We start from the raw sequence: 19,084 nt of genomic DNA, 5'->3' as shown, positions 1-19,084 counted from the left end.
CCTCGAGTGGGTAATCACGTTGCCAGTGATGTCACCTTGTCCTGCCTGCAAAGACCGCAAGCCTGTTTAGAAGTTACAAGCTGTGTCTTTCTATAAGCTTTTGTTAAAAAAAAAATGAAACATTTGCAATCTGCTGGGCGTTTAGGGCGCCTCAAATTCTCTAAACACATTAAGTCACGCATGCATTATGTCATCACACACAGGTTATACACCCACGGTGCTTACACACACCCACCTGCTGGCGCCTTTAGCTCCCTAGGACAGTTTGGGGACGTTTATGTACCCTGGCTGTGACTTCTATTGGCCAGCGCTAACCTGGACGAAAAGTAAATATCTTTCAGGACAGCTGTGTCAATGGATTCTTTCACAATAATAGATCATTAACCTGTTTTCCAGCAACGATGCTGTTCCCCGAGTACTACGACAGCCAACTCAGAAGCAAAATAGTCTCGCTGATATCAATAAAATGCCACTTTCAGTTTATAACATTCTGTTGTGCTGCGCAGCAGAGAAGTTGGAGCACATCCTGCTCTCAGGCTAGATAACACTCGCACTTCCCACTACTGAATGAGAAGGTGGGAAATCAAGTGGTGAGAAGACAAACAGGACACCACAGCAGACTCTGGGCATTTTCCACATTTTCAATTTCTGGGCACATCTCTTAATGGAACAAATGTGGACTCATACGGAGAAGCCAAGCAGGGCATGGCTTTAAGCAGTGAGTACAAAAGGTTGACTTATGAGTCTTTTATTACAAACTTTATTGGGACGGCTCACTTTCAGCATGTATTTCTGACCTTATCCAGGACTTCTGCTGCTCTGTATGATAGCCTCTGAAGTGTGGGACAGTGAGACCAAGTCCACAGAGTTTGTGTGCAGTAGAGCAGCCAGAAAGGCTTTGAATATTGTGCCCGAGATGTCCAGTGCACTGGTAAGAATGTCACTGCCTTCCTCTCTGGCTTCAAGATCAATTTATTTTAAAGAAATGGGTTGTTTCACAACCTCCATCTGGATGCTGTATCTAATCCGCCTGTTGTCTGTTGTTACCTGTAGTCAGCCTGTCCACCTGTCTGTCTTGTCTCTGTCACTTGTCTCTCCCGTGTCTCCTCCGTTGCAGAGTAATTGTAATGGCTCGGCAACCCTCTCCACACAGGTTCAGCTACCCTGCACTGAGCTTCACGCAGCATCTTGGGAACACAAATCGGTAATGCTGGCACACATATGAATCCATCCTCCACCGCAGCAGATTTGAGTAAAACATTTGGTAGCACTTTGTACAACAGCCCACAGCTTATGGTGTAATTTCCCAGTATTCACAGTGTGTTTTGTCTGAATTTAGGGTGTAATGTTCAGCACAATAGGCACAACAGAACAACTTGGTATCAAATTGGAGGATTTAAACTAATTAAGGAACAAATTGCACTGTGAGCATTTAGCAGTGAACACATTTTGGGTTATTATAAAGCAGGCCCAGATTACACTGTCAATATAATATGGAGAAAGATACCTTTGGGCTATTTTAGAGGAAAAGACAAACACTGCTTCCTCATTAAGGCTGTGGGCTGCATTATGTAATATCTTAACCTCCCCTTCTTACATTACTAATAGACATTTAGGGTTCATCGTCAACTTTGGGTAATTTGGGAAACATTAGGATGCTGATATACACAAAAGGTTCACATTAAGCAAAATACTTAAAGTATAATTCGTTTATTCTTTCCTTTAAAACCTTTTTGTTCTAAGTATTTTTAGGTACTGAAAATTACTCCCTAAATCAAGAAAAATTACACGTAAAACGATCGAAAATTGCACCATAAGTCATGGGCTTTATTATGAAGTGCTGCCAAACATTTTATTACCTCTCCTCCCTTTTCTGAATGTGCATGTAACTGCAGGAGCGGGAGAAGAGAGGAGAGATAGTTGCATCTTTAAGGCTTCTTGTCGAGGGTGTGAAGTCTGAAAGGAGCCTCAGACCGGCAGGATGTGGCGCTTTGCTGCTGCAGAGACTGGAGAACAACATCAACAACTACCTGCTCATCATCACCCGCCTTCAGCTGAGCGTAAGACGCACTCACAGTGACAAGTTGCATGCAAACAAGCTCATAAGCACTCCCAGTAAGCACCGATTTGCCGTTCAGTGTAAGTGCAAATGGTAGACTAGCTGTAAATTTGGCCACAAAATTTCTGAATGTCTTGGATTCAGATATTTTCTTTAGGTAACGTAGAATTTCAGCTCCTTAGAAGCTTTCACTGTCAAACTAAAGTCTGCATGTCTTCTCACCTGCAAATCCAAAAGCTGACTGAGTGTCTCTGTCACTCAAGCACATCAGACACATTACGACACGTGTTGTGTTGATACAAGTTCGCACATCGTGAGGGAACACATGTAACGGGGTTCTCTACCACTGGTGTGCATGTGATACAGAGGCATTATCAGCTTCCTCTGGCGTGGAAATATCCTGGTTTCTCGTAAGTCTGTGAGTCTTTCTGGAATCTCCGTGCACTGGAAGCGATGATGTTATGCTGTGTGACCCGAGCTTTCCTTCCTCAGGACATGAAGAAGATAACAGCGCATACTTTGTTAGTGAGAAAGTTGTTCTCAGAAGTCATAAGGGCAAGACCACAAACTTAAGCTCAATGTGCGTGAGCACAGGTTTGCTGTTCACCCAAAAAGAAATTATATTTGACATGAATCTCATATTTTTAATCATCCAATCAGGTGTAAAGTGAATAAAAAATTTAGTACAGCACTAACAAATATAGAAATAATTATTTTTAGTTGAAATAATAATAACATTTTGCTTTGTTTATGTCAAAGAAACGACAAAGCATGTCAAACCTTTGACAGTCTTCTTGTTAGATGTAAAAGGCTGACAGTGTATTGTCGTCACCCTGCTAGGCTGGCAGTGTGGTAACCCAAGGTTGTGAATGCGATAACTCATGAATGAGGCAACGTAGGATTTTGAGATTGGTGTATCTGCTAGAAATCTCCAAGTAGTCTGAATCCCAGTGACATTGACCTCAAGGTCAAAGTCAGTCGTTCAACTTTCCTGAAAATCATCTGCGATTTTTCCAATTTATATCATAAGTGCTAGCAGGCTGAGGAGTAGCACTGCTAGTATTTTCAATTTTCAGCGTGTTCAAGCCTCATAAAGTGCTTCTCACAAGTGTGCTGCCCGCTCAATCAGGATACTTGCTACCTGCTTCTTCTTTAAATAGTTTGGATCTAGTGCTCGGTCCTGTCATAGGAGCAACCTGGCTCCAACTATGCAGCATCCAGAGGACCGATAGGACTGATAGCCTTCCTTATTAAAGATTCCTTTGATCCTGTACAAATCTCCCATTTTATCATCGTATTTGTGAGCCCGTCTTTACCTTTTAGTGGACAGTCTTAGTTGGGTGTTATTTTTTAATTTACAGCTCTGCCTCCAAGACCATTATCTGGATGCTAATCTAATCTAATTTTCATTTTTATGCTGTTTAGAGTCAGTTTGTGCTTTTCTATAAAGCGAGTGGTAAACACTTTTGGTCCATTTTACAATTATAATCATCCATAAAAAAGATGGATGCTCCAGATAATGAACTAACTAAATTAAAGTTTAATTAAACAGCAGGGGAAAAAATCAGCTGTGCTACTACAATACAAAAATAGTCATCAAATAGGAAATAAAAGATCTTTTTAACTATAATATTCGGTAATATAGAATGTGGTATTAAAACACACAGAGGCTCATTAATGACAGTCATTAAACCACCTACTGTCAATAATAGTCCAGTTCAACAGCAATCTCATTTCCAGGTGACTCGGAACATTTTCACAGGCTTCATGCTCTTCCCTATTTCCATTTTAAAAACTACACATCATTGCTGTGTTTCCTATTTCAACCACCAGGGGGCAGTGGTGACTCCATCGCTGTCTTGTGTTCCTCGAAGCACTCAGAGTCTGAGAACAGTCCTGATGAGTTACAACCTGCTGATCTCAGCCAAGCTGGAGTGGTTCATGGTTGGCCTGGAGCACAAGTGCACCAATTCCCGGTGACACCGGAGCAGCTTTTCACTACTGCAGCTGGGGGTCGCTCACGAAGGAGGTCCATCAAAGCAAAAACTGGATTGATCTACATTTTTTTCCGTCACCTTTTCGCAGAAGTCACTGTTATGGATGTTCTGTTTTTTATAGCCAGAAGAGAGTGAATACTTCACTATCTGTCGGTCATTAAGATAAAGCAAAGCCAGGGTAATATGAATATAAGAAAAATGAATGTATGATATTGAGGCGTTTTATGTTTGTTTGTTTTAGTTTTATCTTTGTATCATTCTGCAGGACAGTGGAGATGCTTTAAATACGACTGTAAGCCTGTAGGTCCTACAACAGGCTAAAATCTGCCATGTAGCGTTTTTATGATGCCTTCAGACAACATCTGTATTATCTAAATCCTGGTTCCAGATGTTTTTCAGCTTAATAATGTAAACAGAATGAGACTTATTCCAACATATTTGTTGCTCTTCAGCCCTGCTAATACTGCAATATCTTTTTAGGAGAAAGCAAATGTGTTTTTCTCTTTGCACTTTTAAATCTTATCTTGTTTACCCTTTGAATAAGAGCATTGCTAAAGAAGTATGCTGCTATTATTATCAGCATTATTATTATTAATATGATTATTATTTGCTTTTCTAGTACAAGAAATCTCCGTATTGTTGGAAAATTTCTCGATAGAATTCATATATTTTGCATTTAAAGATACATTATTCAAAATAATTGTGATACAGGACTTTTATAATATAGACGAAACACAGAAAGACTGTTTTTTGTTTTTTACTAATCATTTAATTTATTTTAATTGATTGTTGTCTAATAAAAACAAAAAAGAAGCTAATTATAAGGAGACGAGACTGGACATTATTGGACGAGCCCTTGCAGGAAGCAACGTCATTTTTGTCTCCAATTAGCAAATTACCTGCCCAAGGTGAAGGGCTCGTGCAGGTGAGGCGTGGAGGTAAATGGCGGCTCTCGACGTGGATGGCACGTTTCACCATAACAACAATATAGAACTGGTCTTTTATTTAAATAAAGTTGCACTTACCTTTATTATTGATAATCTACGATGTCAGAAAAAACGCCTTTATTACACTACCGACTGACCACTAGCGGCGAGCCGTCTGATGGATCTAAACGCACCGGGGTCGGAGGAGGGGTACACCCCGGACGATCCAAGGATAGGGCGCCTCAGAAGCTCGGGGTGCTGTTTGGAGTCGTCATTCCAACTTTACTGTCCATGTTCAGCGTTGTTGTGTTCTTGCGGATTGGTGAGTATCAGCAGGAGATCTTAAAAAGACTGAAAAATAAAGTCTCTACCTCAACAAAAATGAGTCCTGACACGTGTTCAGTGGATTATTTGTAGCCAAATAAGTGGTTTTCAATCTTTCATGTCCGACTCCAGAAAATGGAGATATTTTACTCCCCACACCCATTTTTTTTCCATCAGTTATGGACAATTAAAAATGAGTTTAACTTGATACTGACGATTAGTTCAGTAATATCACCGGTTAACTCTTATTTCCTCATTTTTCTCTGGACATCAACGCCTCACCTGTGCTATGGCCCTCTGTGAGGATCCACAGGTGCAAACTAGGGAATTGATTTGGTTTGGTTCTCGGCTTGTTCTCCTTTAGAAACTTTATAAAACAAAAAACTCCCATAAAGTTGTTTTATGAAACAACTTTATAAAATACCAAACGCCTCTAGGGGTTTAAACCTGAGGCATTTCACTAAAATAGCCTGGGCCTCAAGATTTTATAGGTCATCCAACTAATCATCTAGATGGTGTTTTTAATGGATATTCAGGGGAGATGTGGGCTGATTAAACGTAACCTTGTGCTAATGGTCATACCCTTCCTTGCTCATTCATCTGCTTTTACAAATGCCTGGACCTTTTTTTAAAGCAGCTGTCTGAAGACCCGTGTGTGTTATTATGATATATGATACACCTTTTATACAAAACAAGAAAACACAAATGTTTTTGAACTGTTTGAAAAAACTTGTTCGAAACAAAAAATGACTGAATAGGAAATCAATTGAACATAACATTTGACCGCAAACTATTTTTTTTTCTGTTTTTTCTGTCTTTCAATAATGCAAGAAAATAACTGTAATTTGGCAACTTAATTTTTTTTTTAAAGTGCTTTACTATTTTCTACTTTCTAAAGGTAATTTGAAACTTCATGGAGAACAATAATTATTTAATTTTAGTGTTTAAAATATTTCCATTAAATCGCTTGTGTAAACTGGTGGATTAACCATTACAGAAATGTAAAAGCTGATTTTGGTCATTACCAATATTGTTAATGTGGGGCAGCTGTGGCATAAACCTTACACTGGGTTGTCTACTAAGTTGGTTAAGCACTTTCAGTGATTACATTTATTAAATGCTTTCCACAGACATATAGTCATAAAGTGCTGTTCAACAAAATAAGATACAAAAAAGAAAAATCGTAGTAAATAATCAAAAATGACAATAAATAACACAACCATATTTTAAAAACAAAAACACAGGTAAAAAGCAGATCCTAAAAACAGAGAGGTTAAACACAGTCACCTAAACGTAGCTGGAGTGGGAGACTATTCCCAGTCCCCCTAACTACTAAATTCAGAGCTTGTTAGCAAATCCTGCAAAAAGCAAGAATTTGAGAGTCTGGACCATAGCACTTTGTATGGTGTTGAGGTTAGTATGACTACTTGAACTCAAATTCTGAAATCAAGTGGAAGTAGGTGGAAAGTAACACAGGAATAATCTGGGCTTGCTTACTGAAACATATTAGAAGTCTGGCTGCAGCGTTTTGTATTATTTGGATGCGTAAAAAAGGTAAATCGGGAAATACGGTAATCTAGTCCCAGTGACACAAATGCAGCTGAAGTGATTATGGCTCGCTATTCAAAGATCTGTTGAATCTGAGTAGACTTCGGGCCTCCACTCTGCACTGCACGCTCACTGTTTGAGGAAAATTCTGCTTACATGTTAGAAAATAGACTGATACTGAAGCTGTGTAGTCAGGCTCTGATAGTTATCACGTCAGCCTGTAAAACAGTCCAACCCGTACTTATGAATCAGGGCGCTGAGTTTGGAGAAGTTACTACTGCAAGCTGTGAGTATTCAAACTGCAGCAAATGTTTGATATTTCTCGTCTGATAGATTTTAAACTTGTTTCAATCATTTTTATTATTATTTTTTTTAAATGTGATGCTCAAAGGTTTAAAGTGATTTAAAAAAAAAGGATGTTCAGTGAAAGATGTGCTGTTACTTGCTTATTACAGGATTTGTTGTGGGCCAAGCAGGGCTGTACCATTCTATTGCCATGTTCCTGGTGGCCTACTTCATCATCACAATGACTGTGCTCTCCATCTGTGCAATCTCCACCAATGGAGCTCTAGATGCTGGAGGTGCCTACTGTATCCTTTTATTGCTTAGAAAGGGAAGTGGCCTTTCAAATCACACCTTGTTTATGAATCCATTAACACACTTATTTTTTCCCTCTGATTTGCTTTATTGCTGTATATCCTCTAGCTGCACAGGCATCTCCTTTGTTTCTTTTCAGGTCTTTAGCTGCCTCTTAAAGGGGAAGTATTGAGACCAAGTGTTTGGCATTCTATATTTTAGAATCTGGCTGCAGTCAAAGGTCTTCTCTTGACTGTGATTGAAAATGTCTTGAGGTTATGTAAGGGAAGACGTGAAAGAGATGTCATTCAAATTCAGGAAAAGATAGCTAAGAGAATGCAGCCACACTAGGCTGCTTAATTGTGTGATGGCAGCAAGTTGTCTTGAGTTGTGCACCTTTTAAAGCGTGTCTTAGCTTTGGTCCATGTGTACTTTCATGCAGGCTAGATAAAAGATGGTTAAAATTCAAATAAAAAAAGACACCAGTGTCAAAAGTAAATCAGTATTATTCCTTTGAGCTTTGCTGCTCTCCTACTGGCCCACTCATGTTTTTTTTATTCTAAATGAAGAAATGATCCCTTGTAAGTCCTTCCCATTTTGGTCACAGATGCTTTCAAAATTAAATAATACATGATAATCCTAAAGCCTGCCAATAATTGATAAATTAGGTTTTAAGCGATGCAATGGCTTACCTTTAAATATTGTTTCAAACTTTATATTCTTAGTAGCCTCTTTATTAGGTACACCTGTTGAACTGCTTACGACAGCAAATAACTGTCCTGCCAATTACTTGGCAGTAACTTAACATGGTTCAGACAACCTGCTGAAGTTTAAAGCGAGCATCAGTATGGGTAACAAAATAGATTTAAGTGAGTTTGAATGTTGCATGTGTGTTGGTGGCAGACAGGCTGGTCTGAGTATTCAAAACCTGCTGCTGGGATTCTTTTATTTTTATTTTTTTTAACACAACCATCTCGAAGGTTTACGGAGGACAAAAAGAACGCAAGATCAGAAAGCGGCAACAATTTGCACAGCCTCACTAAAACTGGACAATCGAAGACTATTTAAATAAGTCCTGAGATGCAATAAAAAATACATCTTTATTAACATGATCAGTTCCAGCAGTCGTAGACCATTAGCTCTTTCTCTTTTCTTGTAATGATGGTCCACTGTATTCTTTCTCAGGAGATTAGAAGTGAAGCATTGAAGAAACTTTCATTCTAATTTAGAGCATTCATCCATGTTCATGACACTTGAACACTTTAGGTCATTTCAGTCCTTTAAGACCCCCCAGGGGAAAACTAATTATTCCACTGCCACCCTCAAGTCAGAAATTCCTCAACTTGGACCACCAGACATGATCAGCCGAGCCCTGGGTCCAGAGTTTGGTGGCAGCATTGGGATCATGTTTTTCTTTGCCAACATTTGCAGTAGTGCTCTCTACATTTTGGGTTTGGTCGAGGCTATTACATCTACCTTCGGGGTCCCAGAAGGTGAAGTCTATTGGGACAAGATGGGACATGTAGATGTTTTGGCTTGTTTATGCACTAACTCTGTTTTACTGTCACTCAGAGGGGGCTGCAGCTGCTGCAGGTCACCATCATATGCTGCCGTCGGGATACTGGTGGTCTCTGCTTTATGGCACCGCCCTGCTTTTCCTGTGTTTCCTTGTGTGCCTGGTGAGATTGGAGTTTTTTCATTGCCCTTCTTTTAGATATATTCTAAGATTATTGAGATATTTACTGTATTGTATGAGAGCTAAACAAATAAAGAACTGAGGAATTTGAATGTTTTAAATCAACAATTATTACTGTTCCAAATTTATTTTTTAAGCTATACTTTTCTTTTAATATTTATATCTGAATTTTTGATTCATGCATAGAAACAATGTGTAGATATTTAATATTTAAGTGGAGTAACTTTACCAGCTTATGATTACAGGTGGGAGCCCACATCTATGCAAAAGCCACCTTCATTATCTTCATCGTAGTCATGACGGTCCTGGCTTCGATCTTCATTAGTTTCTTCATTCTGGGGCCCACCGTGGTGACTCTGTCACACACGTCTGCAGTGAACACCACCAGCATGAGCACTGCCAATTATACAGGCTTCAGGCTGCACACGCTGGAGGGAAACCTGTTCTGTAAGCATTGGACACGTCATCAGATGTGTTGATTGGCTTTTATTTAGTTTTTGCTTTGTAAGGAGACAGAAAAATGCAATTACAGATCCAGTTTTCCAATAACGCTTTGAATTAGTAAAAAATGCTGACATTTACATTCAAACATCCTTTTTGTTTGTATAAATGACACAGTCGAGCCTCCTGTTACTCCCTCTAGCCGCCTACACGGTGGACTACACCACTGGTGCCATGATGAGTTTTACCAGAGTGTTTGCGGTCATGTTCAACGGCTGCACTGGAATCATGGCAGGGTCCAACATGTCAGGTAAAACTTCATTAAAAAAGACGAGGGAAAGCAGTGGTGGCTTTCTCTAGCTGTATGTCACTTCAGGAATGATGAAAACAACAAGTTTAACATGCTGAGTGCTATAATTCTCGCAAAAGCCATAAAAGAAAGTCCTGTCAGAGGATCCATAGGCCAGAGAGTAAAAGCCTGTAGTTATTGTACTTTATTTGATATTAATCATTTGGTTTTTAAAATTTACCACTTTTTTTTTTTTTTTTTTTTTTTAGCTGCTGTGGTGTGTAGAAGTATTTTCCTCCCAAATTTATTTTTTTCGTTTTGTCACACAGATCATCAAATTAAGTTATTCATCAAATCTGCATGGGTCTATGTGGTATAGCATTTTTTTCTCTTAATAAAGGAAATAATTTAAACTGCATTTTGTATTTACTCTGGTTATTTTTGTCTATTGTTAAATTCTGTTTGAAATAAAACATGCGAATGTGACTCGCATGCAAGGAAATCAGTGAGGGGAAAAATACTTTTTCACAGCACTGTATTGACCAGCAACTGTTGACAGCTTGAAAGGAAAAATGGAAAAATATGCTGTGAGAGTGTACGTATTAAGCTGTAGGTAATCGCCTGCTTGCAGAGCAAAATAATGGGTTGACTAACGCATCTCTAGAACTGCAGGTTTTTCTTGGATCCAGGCGCAGATTCGGCACGCCGTGTATAATGTGGGAAAGGTCTGAGTTTGGCCAAACCTTAATGTTTCTATGTTTAAATGTGTTCAACATGGATGCTGATTTATTTTTCCTCCTTCAGGTGATCTGAAAAACCCTGGCTATTCCATCCCGAGAGGAAGTCTTGCTGCTGTTTTTACAACTTTCATCACATATAATGTGCTGAGTCTGCTGGCGGCATGGTCCTGTGACCGGTTAGACACACAACACACACAGATACTCTGAAACAAGTATAAACAACTACTCTTGTTTAAGATGTTGACAGTCACTGCTTTCAGAGTCGGATCTGTGAAAACAAAACTGTCTGTTTTACAAAAAAATTTTTTTCCTTCCCACTGTCACTAAGTGCTTGCTCACAGGAGGTCGTCTGATTGTTTCTTTCTAATGTTATAGCATCCTTACCTTACAATATAAAGCACCTTGGGGTGACTGTTGTTGTGAATTAGAACTATATAATTAAAATTTAATAAACTTTTTAGACTTTACAACTAGTTTCACATGTCATATTTTCCCAATTTCTCCTAGTTATCTTCTCCAAAGAGACTACAGCTTCCTGGGGGACATTAATATATTGCCACCCATGGTCACAGTTGGCATTTACTCCTCGGCCCTGTCTGCAGCAATGAGTAACCTTATTGGAGCCTCCAGGGTGCTGTACGCCCTGTCCAAAGACGACCTGTTTGGTGAGATTCTTGAGCATGCGTTTTGCTGCCTGATGATTGTAATTTGGATTTCTTGTCTCTAACATTAACAATTTCCTATAAGAAGCCATCAGATGTGGATGCTAACCTTTCCTGTAATAAAAAGGAGTTAATTACTAATGATCAGGCTGTGAAGTGTTGATCTGGATTATATAAAAGCATATCCAATTCATCTGGTCTTCTGTAGCTGAGTCGACATTTTAATATTCAGCCATCTGCTGAGCTGGGTCTCCATCTCAAATGTGAGAAATTGTCACTTGTTATTAATTTCATCATGTGTCATTTTCCAAGTGGAGACATGTTAATCTGGAAAGCTTCGTTTGACAACAGATGGCACGCGGTGTTGACTTTCTCAAAAGGAAAAAAAGTCCTCGTGTGACTCAGTTATTTATTGGATTTGGGACGATGAGCGAAACAGACAGAGAGACTTTGCTTTTGTTAGTTGTCTAAATCTCTGCAGGCGGTGTTCTGGCTCTGGCAAGGAAAACCTCTCAAAGTGGAAACCCCTGGGTCTCAGTGCTTGTCTCTTGGTTGCTTGTGCAGGTAGGATATCAGTATCACATCATATGTTTGCATTTTCCTCTGTGTTTGAAGTTTAGACAGTCTCGCCTTGAAAGCAGATATCTCATTAGCTTATAGGCTGAGCCATCTTACACTGATTGTTTACACATACCCAGTAATCTAGGATACAGCAACCAATTCAAAATACCTGATGAAAATAGATGAATGGTAAAGGGCAGACACATCATCCTCCAATTCTTCTTGGTTATACTTTGAAGTCCTTCCAAACACCTCAGTTCAGCATGACACACAGGTTTTCTTTCTGCAGTCTAACGTCCTCTTCAATCAGTTTCTTGCGTCAGAGATGGTCCGCCACAATACCTCTTAACATCTGTGTCCCACAGCGAGGCAGCCCCAGTTGTCACATGTTAAAGCATCACATGGCCATCATGAGGTAGTCAGTGATTGCGGGTGACACTCAAGATCTTCAGTAGGTTCCTGTAGGTGATGGGGCTCCTCCTGGAAACATTTAGGATGGCACGAAAAGACTGCTGGGTGGCAGATGTGGCTAATAACCTCTTCGTAGGACATGCTTGTTAACTACTAACTGAAAACACTGCAGAGTTCATTCACATCACCACAGACGGCAGCCTGTCTTGCAGCCTGTTCATCACTTTGAAAACTAGTTTTTGAGCTCTCTGGCAAGAAAACTGAAGAAATTTTCATATAAAGGTGCAGGAAGACCCAACACTTGGAAAATACTGCTTTCTAAAACTTCTCTCCACTGATGTTGAGGTCTGTCAGGTATAGTCCGTGTACTAACAAGAGGAAACCTCACCCTTCTTGAAGACTGCAGTTGCCATCACCCTTTCTTACAACCACCTTCTGCTCAAACTAGTACATCAGTATGATCAACATTGGCCCATATTCTGACAACGCAGAGTCCTGGAAGAGGCCACGGCCCCTGTAAGGAAGTCTGTCAATAGAAAATTGTACTTAGTAGTCAGTATAATCTTTTAATAATATAAGTTTACATATAGTAGTGATAGGATATGCGATCCTTAATAGTCTGCAAAGGCTTTGTGTGCATTCCAGAGTGCTCTGGCATTCACACCCACATCCTGGGAGCATGGGAAAGGTCGTGCCTAAACGTAGCTATGTCAGTTTTAGTCTAAGTGCCTTTTTTACATTTAGATGAACTGTTGGATTTTCCAGACCAGCAGGTTTAGGGAAGTCGTTTATGGGGTCACACACACACACACACACACACACACACACACACACACACACACACACACACACACACACACACATATATACACCTCCACATTCCAATGTAAGGAATAAACACCCACTGATGTATGAAATAAAGACCAGGGCAGTCTCAGAGTGCGAGTCCCTGAGCCCTCACTCTCGTGCGAGAGCTCAGAGCTGCCCTTGCTAAGCAACAAGTAAAACTGTGTGTTTCTCCTCTCTGATTCTCAGCTAAAGAAGTGTTTTAGAATACATCTCTTAACAAAGTCATGCTTTATTGCCTTGAAGATCAGTTGTAATATATTGTTGAAGACCCTGCTGGAGTACAGTTTCCCCCCTACAGTCACTTGCACCTTTAAAGTTATATCATTACACTCGACACGCTTTGCAGTACTGATGGCCCCACTAAGAGAAGGTTCCCAGCATGCAGCTGTTATCCTTCAGAACCTCGATTTTGCAGATAACATCTGCCTTCTTGAAGACACGATTGAAGTTGCAAAATAATTTCTGCACAGACCCAAAAGTGCTACTCAGTCTGTACCTTAACACTTTTAAGACCAATGTCATGCACATCAGTGGACCAGCTTATTGCCCATTTGCCAAGTATGGCTCTGCCATCAAACCGTAGACGCCCTCAAATGCATGAACATGTTTACAGTGGCAACTGTGACTAGGCGAAGCTTGGCGAGCTTCTTGTAGCTTTGCCAAAGTGCAGAAGGCTCAGATTCAAAGGTTAACCAGACTTAAAGTGTCCAAGTCACATTTTGAAGGGATCTTGTTCTCTTGGTCTGAATTATGGACCCTGAATAAAATTTGAGGAAACTAGTGAAAAAGTCAGTAATAGCATATTAAGAAAAGTAATTTAAAAAATAAAATAAAATCTTTCCACTTCCACCCTGTCTTCTGTTTCTAATACAGGTGGGGGAAAATAAATTAGGATGTGTGTAGTGATGCTGCATCAGCACTGACGTCATACACTGTTTGCTAAAGGTGCAGTGCTGTCTGCAGTTGATTGTAAATGAAAGCTGGAACAGAGGAAGGAAAAATCAAGAGCAGACAAACTGATAGCTCATTTAACTTTGCTCATTCTTCAGCCGCTGCTCAGCGATGCAAAAAGACTTTGAGCATCATTGTGCTCAGCTTCAGATTTTCGCTCATTTGTCGAGTGAAGAGGACTCACAGCTTGAAAGGTTCTGGCAGGGAGACGGAGCTGAATGTTGTCAAACTAATAAGTGAATTCTTACAGTACCATGCTGCTTAACTTCAGCTCATTAGCTCGAGTGAAAGGATTTTTGTATTTTAAATTTTATCCTGTAAATTCAGATACAGTGTAGCTGTTTAAATTTGTGGTGTCGAGGCAGCCGGGGGTTCAAAGCTATCATAGTTGACGTATGGTGAGTTTTATTGTTGCAAACATTGTTCTGTTGCATTTTAATGGTGCATGTCAAAGCCTGTTCACTTGGTATCATTTGACTGGATTTTTTTCTGGACTAAAACAGAAGAATTTTTGGTCTCAATGGCATATCAGTTTGAGATTTTCTGCTAAAGCCACTCTTAATTTTCACTAAAACCTGTTTTTTCCAATCGCCTCCACTAGATGGTGCTATTTGCAGGTAAATTGAACACCATTGCTGGTATTGTAACCATCTTCTTCTTGTTGGTGTATGCTGCTGTGAACCTGGCCTGTTTGGCTCTTGAATGGGCTTCTGCACCAAACTTCAGGTACAGTGCAGCATAAGGCAGTGGCTTACCTTTCTGCTTTAGATTTTATTTGCACAGGTAAAACCAAAATGGAACATTTTCATACATGTTCTTTCATTTTTGTTTATTTCTTGTTTTATATTTAGACCCTCGTTCCGTTTCTTTACATGGCACACCTGCACTGTGGGCATCCTCGGCTGCCTGGTCATGATATTTTTGATCAATGCAATTTATGCATTTGCCAGCATAGCCTTTATGCTGGTGCTCTTGATGCTTATCCACTACCTGGGGCCCATCAGCAACTGGGGCTACATCAGCCAGGCCCTCATCTTCCACCAGGTGCATAAAGTGTTTTTCACTCACATGAATCACAAATGTGACATAAATATGCATGAATCACTTATATTTAATCATTATTTACTATTTTCTGTAATTACCAAGGTGCGTAAGTACTTGTTGATGTTGGATGTGCGAAAGGACCATGTTAAGTTCTGGAGGCCCCAGGTGCTTCTGATGGTTGCAAACCCTCGCAGCTGTACAGGCCTCATGACTTTCATTAATGATCTGAAGAAGAGCGGCCTCTATGTGCTTGGACACATAAAGCTGGGCTTGCTGGGTAAGAAATGTGTACGCTGGAGCCCGATCTAGTGGATTATTGAGTACTTTAGGTCTTAGAGGGAGATATTTGTACCTCAGTGTGATAGTCTTTGATGAAAAGAGCTGTTATTTCTGAGTGTAAATCAGTTTTAATGAATCCTAACGTTAACGAGATTTCACAGTGAGAGGGAAAAGTGTTAAAACAGAAGTTTGCTTGTTTTCCCTATGAAAGTCTGATTCTTGTTATATTGTGTGTGCCTCTGTGTGTGTGCAGATGAGCTGCCCTCTGATCCTTTGCAGAGTCGATATGACTCCTGGCTCTGTTTAGTGGATCATTTGAAAATCAAAGCGTTTGTCAACCTGACCCTGGCTGACTCCGTCCGACACGGCGTTCAGAATTTGCTTTTCATCTCAGGCTTTGGTAGGTGGCTTTACCTTTACTGTTGTAGGATTAGGTCCTGTCTGTCACTGAGCAGTAGTTATGGCAGCATTTCCAATATAATACATCATTTTATCATTCATATTTTTCTTATTCAAAGCACAGTTGATACAAGTCTTTGATTCTAGGTGGAATGAGGCCCAACACCCTTGTCTTGGGTTTCTATGATGACTGCACTCCTCATGACCACCTCCAAGGTCATATTCTCCTGTCTACAGGCCATAGCTTTGATACGGTCTGTCCAACCAAAGTCCCTGGAGAGCAACGCTCTCCCTTCTTTCCCAGTCTGCGAGGTGCTGAGGACCCCAAAGACCTCCAGGAAGAGGAATACGTCTCTGTGATTGCTGATGCTGTAAAAATGGGAAAGAATGTGACTCTGGCTCGGTGTTTCGACCAGTTCAACCGGGACAGAGTCTTAGGGTCAGGAAGAAAGATCAGAGGTGTGGCCGGGCCATTCATTGATGTGTGGCCTATGAATCTTCTTCAGCCAGACAGCCATAGTTATGTTGGCATCTGCTCATTGTTTCTTCTCCAGCTGGCTTGTGTGCTTCACGATTCCCGTGCCTGGAACCAGGCGAGACTCCGACTCTTCTTGTGCATGGAGGCTGGCTACAGTCTGCAAGAAAAGGAGGAAGCAAAGCTCCAGGGTATGCTTAGGGATCTAAGGATCTCAGCTCAGGTGCAGATGGTGGCTTGGGATGAGGTGGTGGCGCTACACTGGCAGAGGCAAAGAGAAAGGGCTGAACAGAATGAGGAAGATGAGAGAGAAGACTGTAACCAGACATATCCCAATAATGCCTCTCAACTTACAGATGAGTACATCTGTGCCGTCAATGATATGATTTGCCGTCATGGTGTCCCTCAGCCAGCTGTGCGTTTCTTGTATTTGCCACACCCCCCAGCTGATAGAAGCCGTTACCGTGCCTACCTGCATCAGGTGGACCTGTTGAGTCGAAACCTTGGTCCGACATTGCTCGTTCACGGAGTCACTCCTGTGGTTACGACTGACATCTAGAATTTTACTAACTCTTTGTCATCGACTAGCAGAATCTAGTATCGTTCATGGACGGGGCTGTGCCTGTTGCCTCCCGATTTATTGACATGTTAGTCGTCAACCACAGTATTACAATAGATGAAAACACTGCAAATCTCAGTTTTAAACTTTAATCAAACATGAATGTTACACACACCTATTCCTCCCACTAATACACCAACAAACATGAATGCTTGAGGGAACTGAGGCTATCCCTTTGAAACTGAGATTAGGCCATAGTGGCATTAAGAAAATTAATCTGCACTTTTTTGTGTGAGAGGAGATGATTGTATTAGTAGAAAGCTGATTGGATGTTAATGTATTAGATTCTCATTTATTTGCTAAAATATTGCTGCCACAGTTGGGTGCCATCTTGCTATTGTGTGCTTTAAATTTTGCACAGATTTATAGAAAAATAAACGATTGTATTACCTGAATGGCCTGTTTATAGTTAGTAATTGTTAGCTACTACAAAAAAAGTTACACCTGAGTGTTTCCTGTTGAACCTGCAGAGGGCGATATTTGCCTAGCAAACTGCCCACAATCACAGCTATACAAGTAAGAATTTACAAGGCTCTTAGTGCACCACAATGGTGCAAATACCATGTAACTGAATGTGTACTACAAATAAGCTAACATAGACTGATCTGCTCATTCAGAACTCTCCACGTGGTCGGTCTGTTTATGATCGGCTTTCTTGCCAAGATAAAGAATGCAGTTCCCAGAAAAACGGTTGAAAACTTTTCAGGGCTGACAGGATCTCCTTCTGAGTTGTAATTATGGACCAAGGCAGTCTTACTAAACTAATAATAGAGTCCTATGTGTTCCAAATTAAACTTGGAGTCAAGTGTTTTCATTATTATTTTGGATATGACTTCTAGGAGGATTATGTTTGCTGTATACAAACAGCAAAGCACCATTGGCTTAGCACTGAGGGAGCTAAAATTAAATCAAGAAATATTAGGGGCGAATGTCAGGGCGCTATGCTACAGACTGGGTCATCCAACATGACATTGACCTGGGGTGCACAAATAAATGAACAGATGGTTTAAAGAAAAAGAAACAACAATTTTGGTCTGTAACCACCTTGAGATGCTGTGGTGTGAGCTGAGCAAGGCTGGACAATCAAGAAATCCCCCAAATACTCATTGTGCACTTCTTATCAGCATCTCCAGGAAATGATGCTGTTGTTAGAGAAGTTTCTTTGAACTACTAAATTCAAGACTTAACTTAGTTTTTCCAGCCTGAGCTGTGAGTGATTACTGAACACGATCATTAAAGACATGACTGTTTTATCCAGTCAGACTGTGTTGTACTATCATTATTTTATAATGGAATTTTTACTTGTAGTGCAACTTTTTGCCCCTCGGAATAAAGCCAGTGTGCAGATGTCGTATCTTTAAGTGTTTTTATGCCACAGGATAGTTTTAAAATAAGAATATGATGTAGATTGCTTGATAACAAGGCAAACTCATCTGTTGCTTTAAAAGATAATTAAAATACAGTGAAGATTTTCTGAATGACACTATTGTTTGGCACATGTATGCTGTGGTGGGTAAGGCGGCGCATACTGAATAGGAGCCAGCGGCATGTCGCATTTAGAGAAATTCTAATGGGTTTACAGCAGAAAACAACACCCACCTACACATTACTGTCAAACAGTATGTGGGAGGGAATTTGTTCACAGATGGCAGCAGATCCAAGGACACCGAGGCACCTTTTTCTCCACTTTTCTAATGAGTGCATTTACTTAGAAGTCACAAAGAAGCAATAGTGCACCAGCACACGGTGACTCCTGTGATCTGACAGTGTGGGCGCACATCGAGTCTGGCCCATCTTTTATATTTAAGGTTTTAAGCTGAAGGTCGGACTCGCTTCAGCGCCGCTGGGAGAACTGCTGGTGCAGTAAAAGTGTAATAAAAACACTTCCGGGCTGTGATACTTTTAAATACAGATTGCTGTAGTCCATGAACAAAAAAGTAAGAAAGTACTGTTGTTCTGACATAGTGTGAAATACTGGGTATGAATACATTTTTTTTAGAGCTTGTAACAGCTTAATCTTGAGCTCCAAACACTCGCAGAAGTAAAGATGCTTGATTAGGTAGACTCCAAGCTATATTAGTGACTAAAATTATTGCTTAAATTATAAATTGCTTAAAATACAAAGGAGTACAATGCTGTTTGTTCTTGTCTGTGATTGATTTAATGATGTTGGGATTGGTCTACAACAGGGGTGGAGAACTCCGGGCCTCGAGGGCCGGTGTCCTGCAGGTTTTAGTC

At 40.3% G+C, this 19,084-nt stretch overlaps 1 protein-coding gene across 1 annotated transcript; it reads left to right on the top strand.

Moving 5' to 3' along the window:
* The first annotated feature begins 4,891 nt into the window (after positions 1–4,891).
* Positions 4,892–17,640, top strand: LOC113011257 (solute carrier family 12 member 9-like). The gene is made up of 14 exons (XM_026150709.1): positions 4,892–5,304; positions 7,310–7,444; positions 8,786–8,923; positions 9,003–9,109; positions 9,372–9,573; positions 9,770–9,877; positions 10,661–10,772; positions 11,104–11,261; positions 11,740–11,822; positions 14,632–14,756; positions 14,882–15,074; positions 15,177–15,351; positions 15,607–15,753; positions 15,900–17,640. Exons 1-14 carry the CDS (start codon positions 5,103–5,105, stop codon positions 16,784–16,786), a joined length of 2,772 nt encoding a protein of 923 aa, XP_026006494.1. The 5' UTR covers positions 4,892–5,102; the 3' UTR covers positions 16,787–17,640.
* Positions 17,641–19,084: the final 1,444 nt, after the last annotated feature.

The sequence above is a fragment of the Astatotilapia calliptera genome, chromosome 18 (genome assembly GCF_900246225.1).
Source record: "Astatotilapia calliptera chromosome 18, fAstCal1.2, whole genome shotgun sequence".
Taxonomy (NCBI): Eukaryota; Metazoa; Chordata; class Actinopteri; order Cichliformes; family Cichlidae; genus Astatotilapia; species Astatotilapia calliptera.
The sequence above is the reverse complement of the archived record's forward strand: the minus strand, read 5'-3'. Positions and strand labels throughout refer to the sequence as shown.

Coding starts and splice junctions, on each gene's coding strand:
- LOC113011257 (XM_026150709.1), top strand. CDS start 5,103: ATGTCAGAAAAAACGCCTTTATTACACTACCGACTGACCACTAGCGGC. Junction 7,445..8,785: donor AGATGCTGGAGGTGCCTACT/GTATCCTTTTAT, acceptor TTGGACCACCAG/ACATGATCAGCCGAGCCCTG. Junction 9,110..9,371: donor TGTGTTTCCTTGTGTGCCTG/GTGAGATTGGAG, acceptor TTATGATTACAG/GTGGGAGCCCACATCTATGC.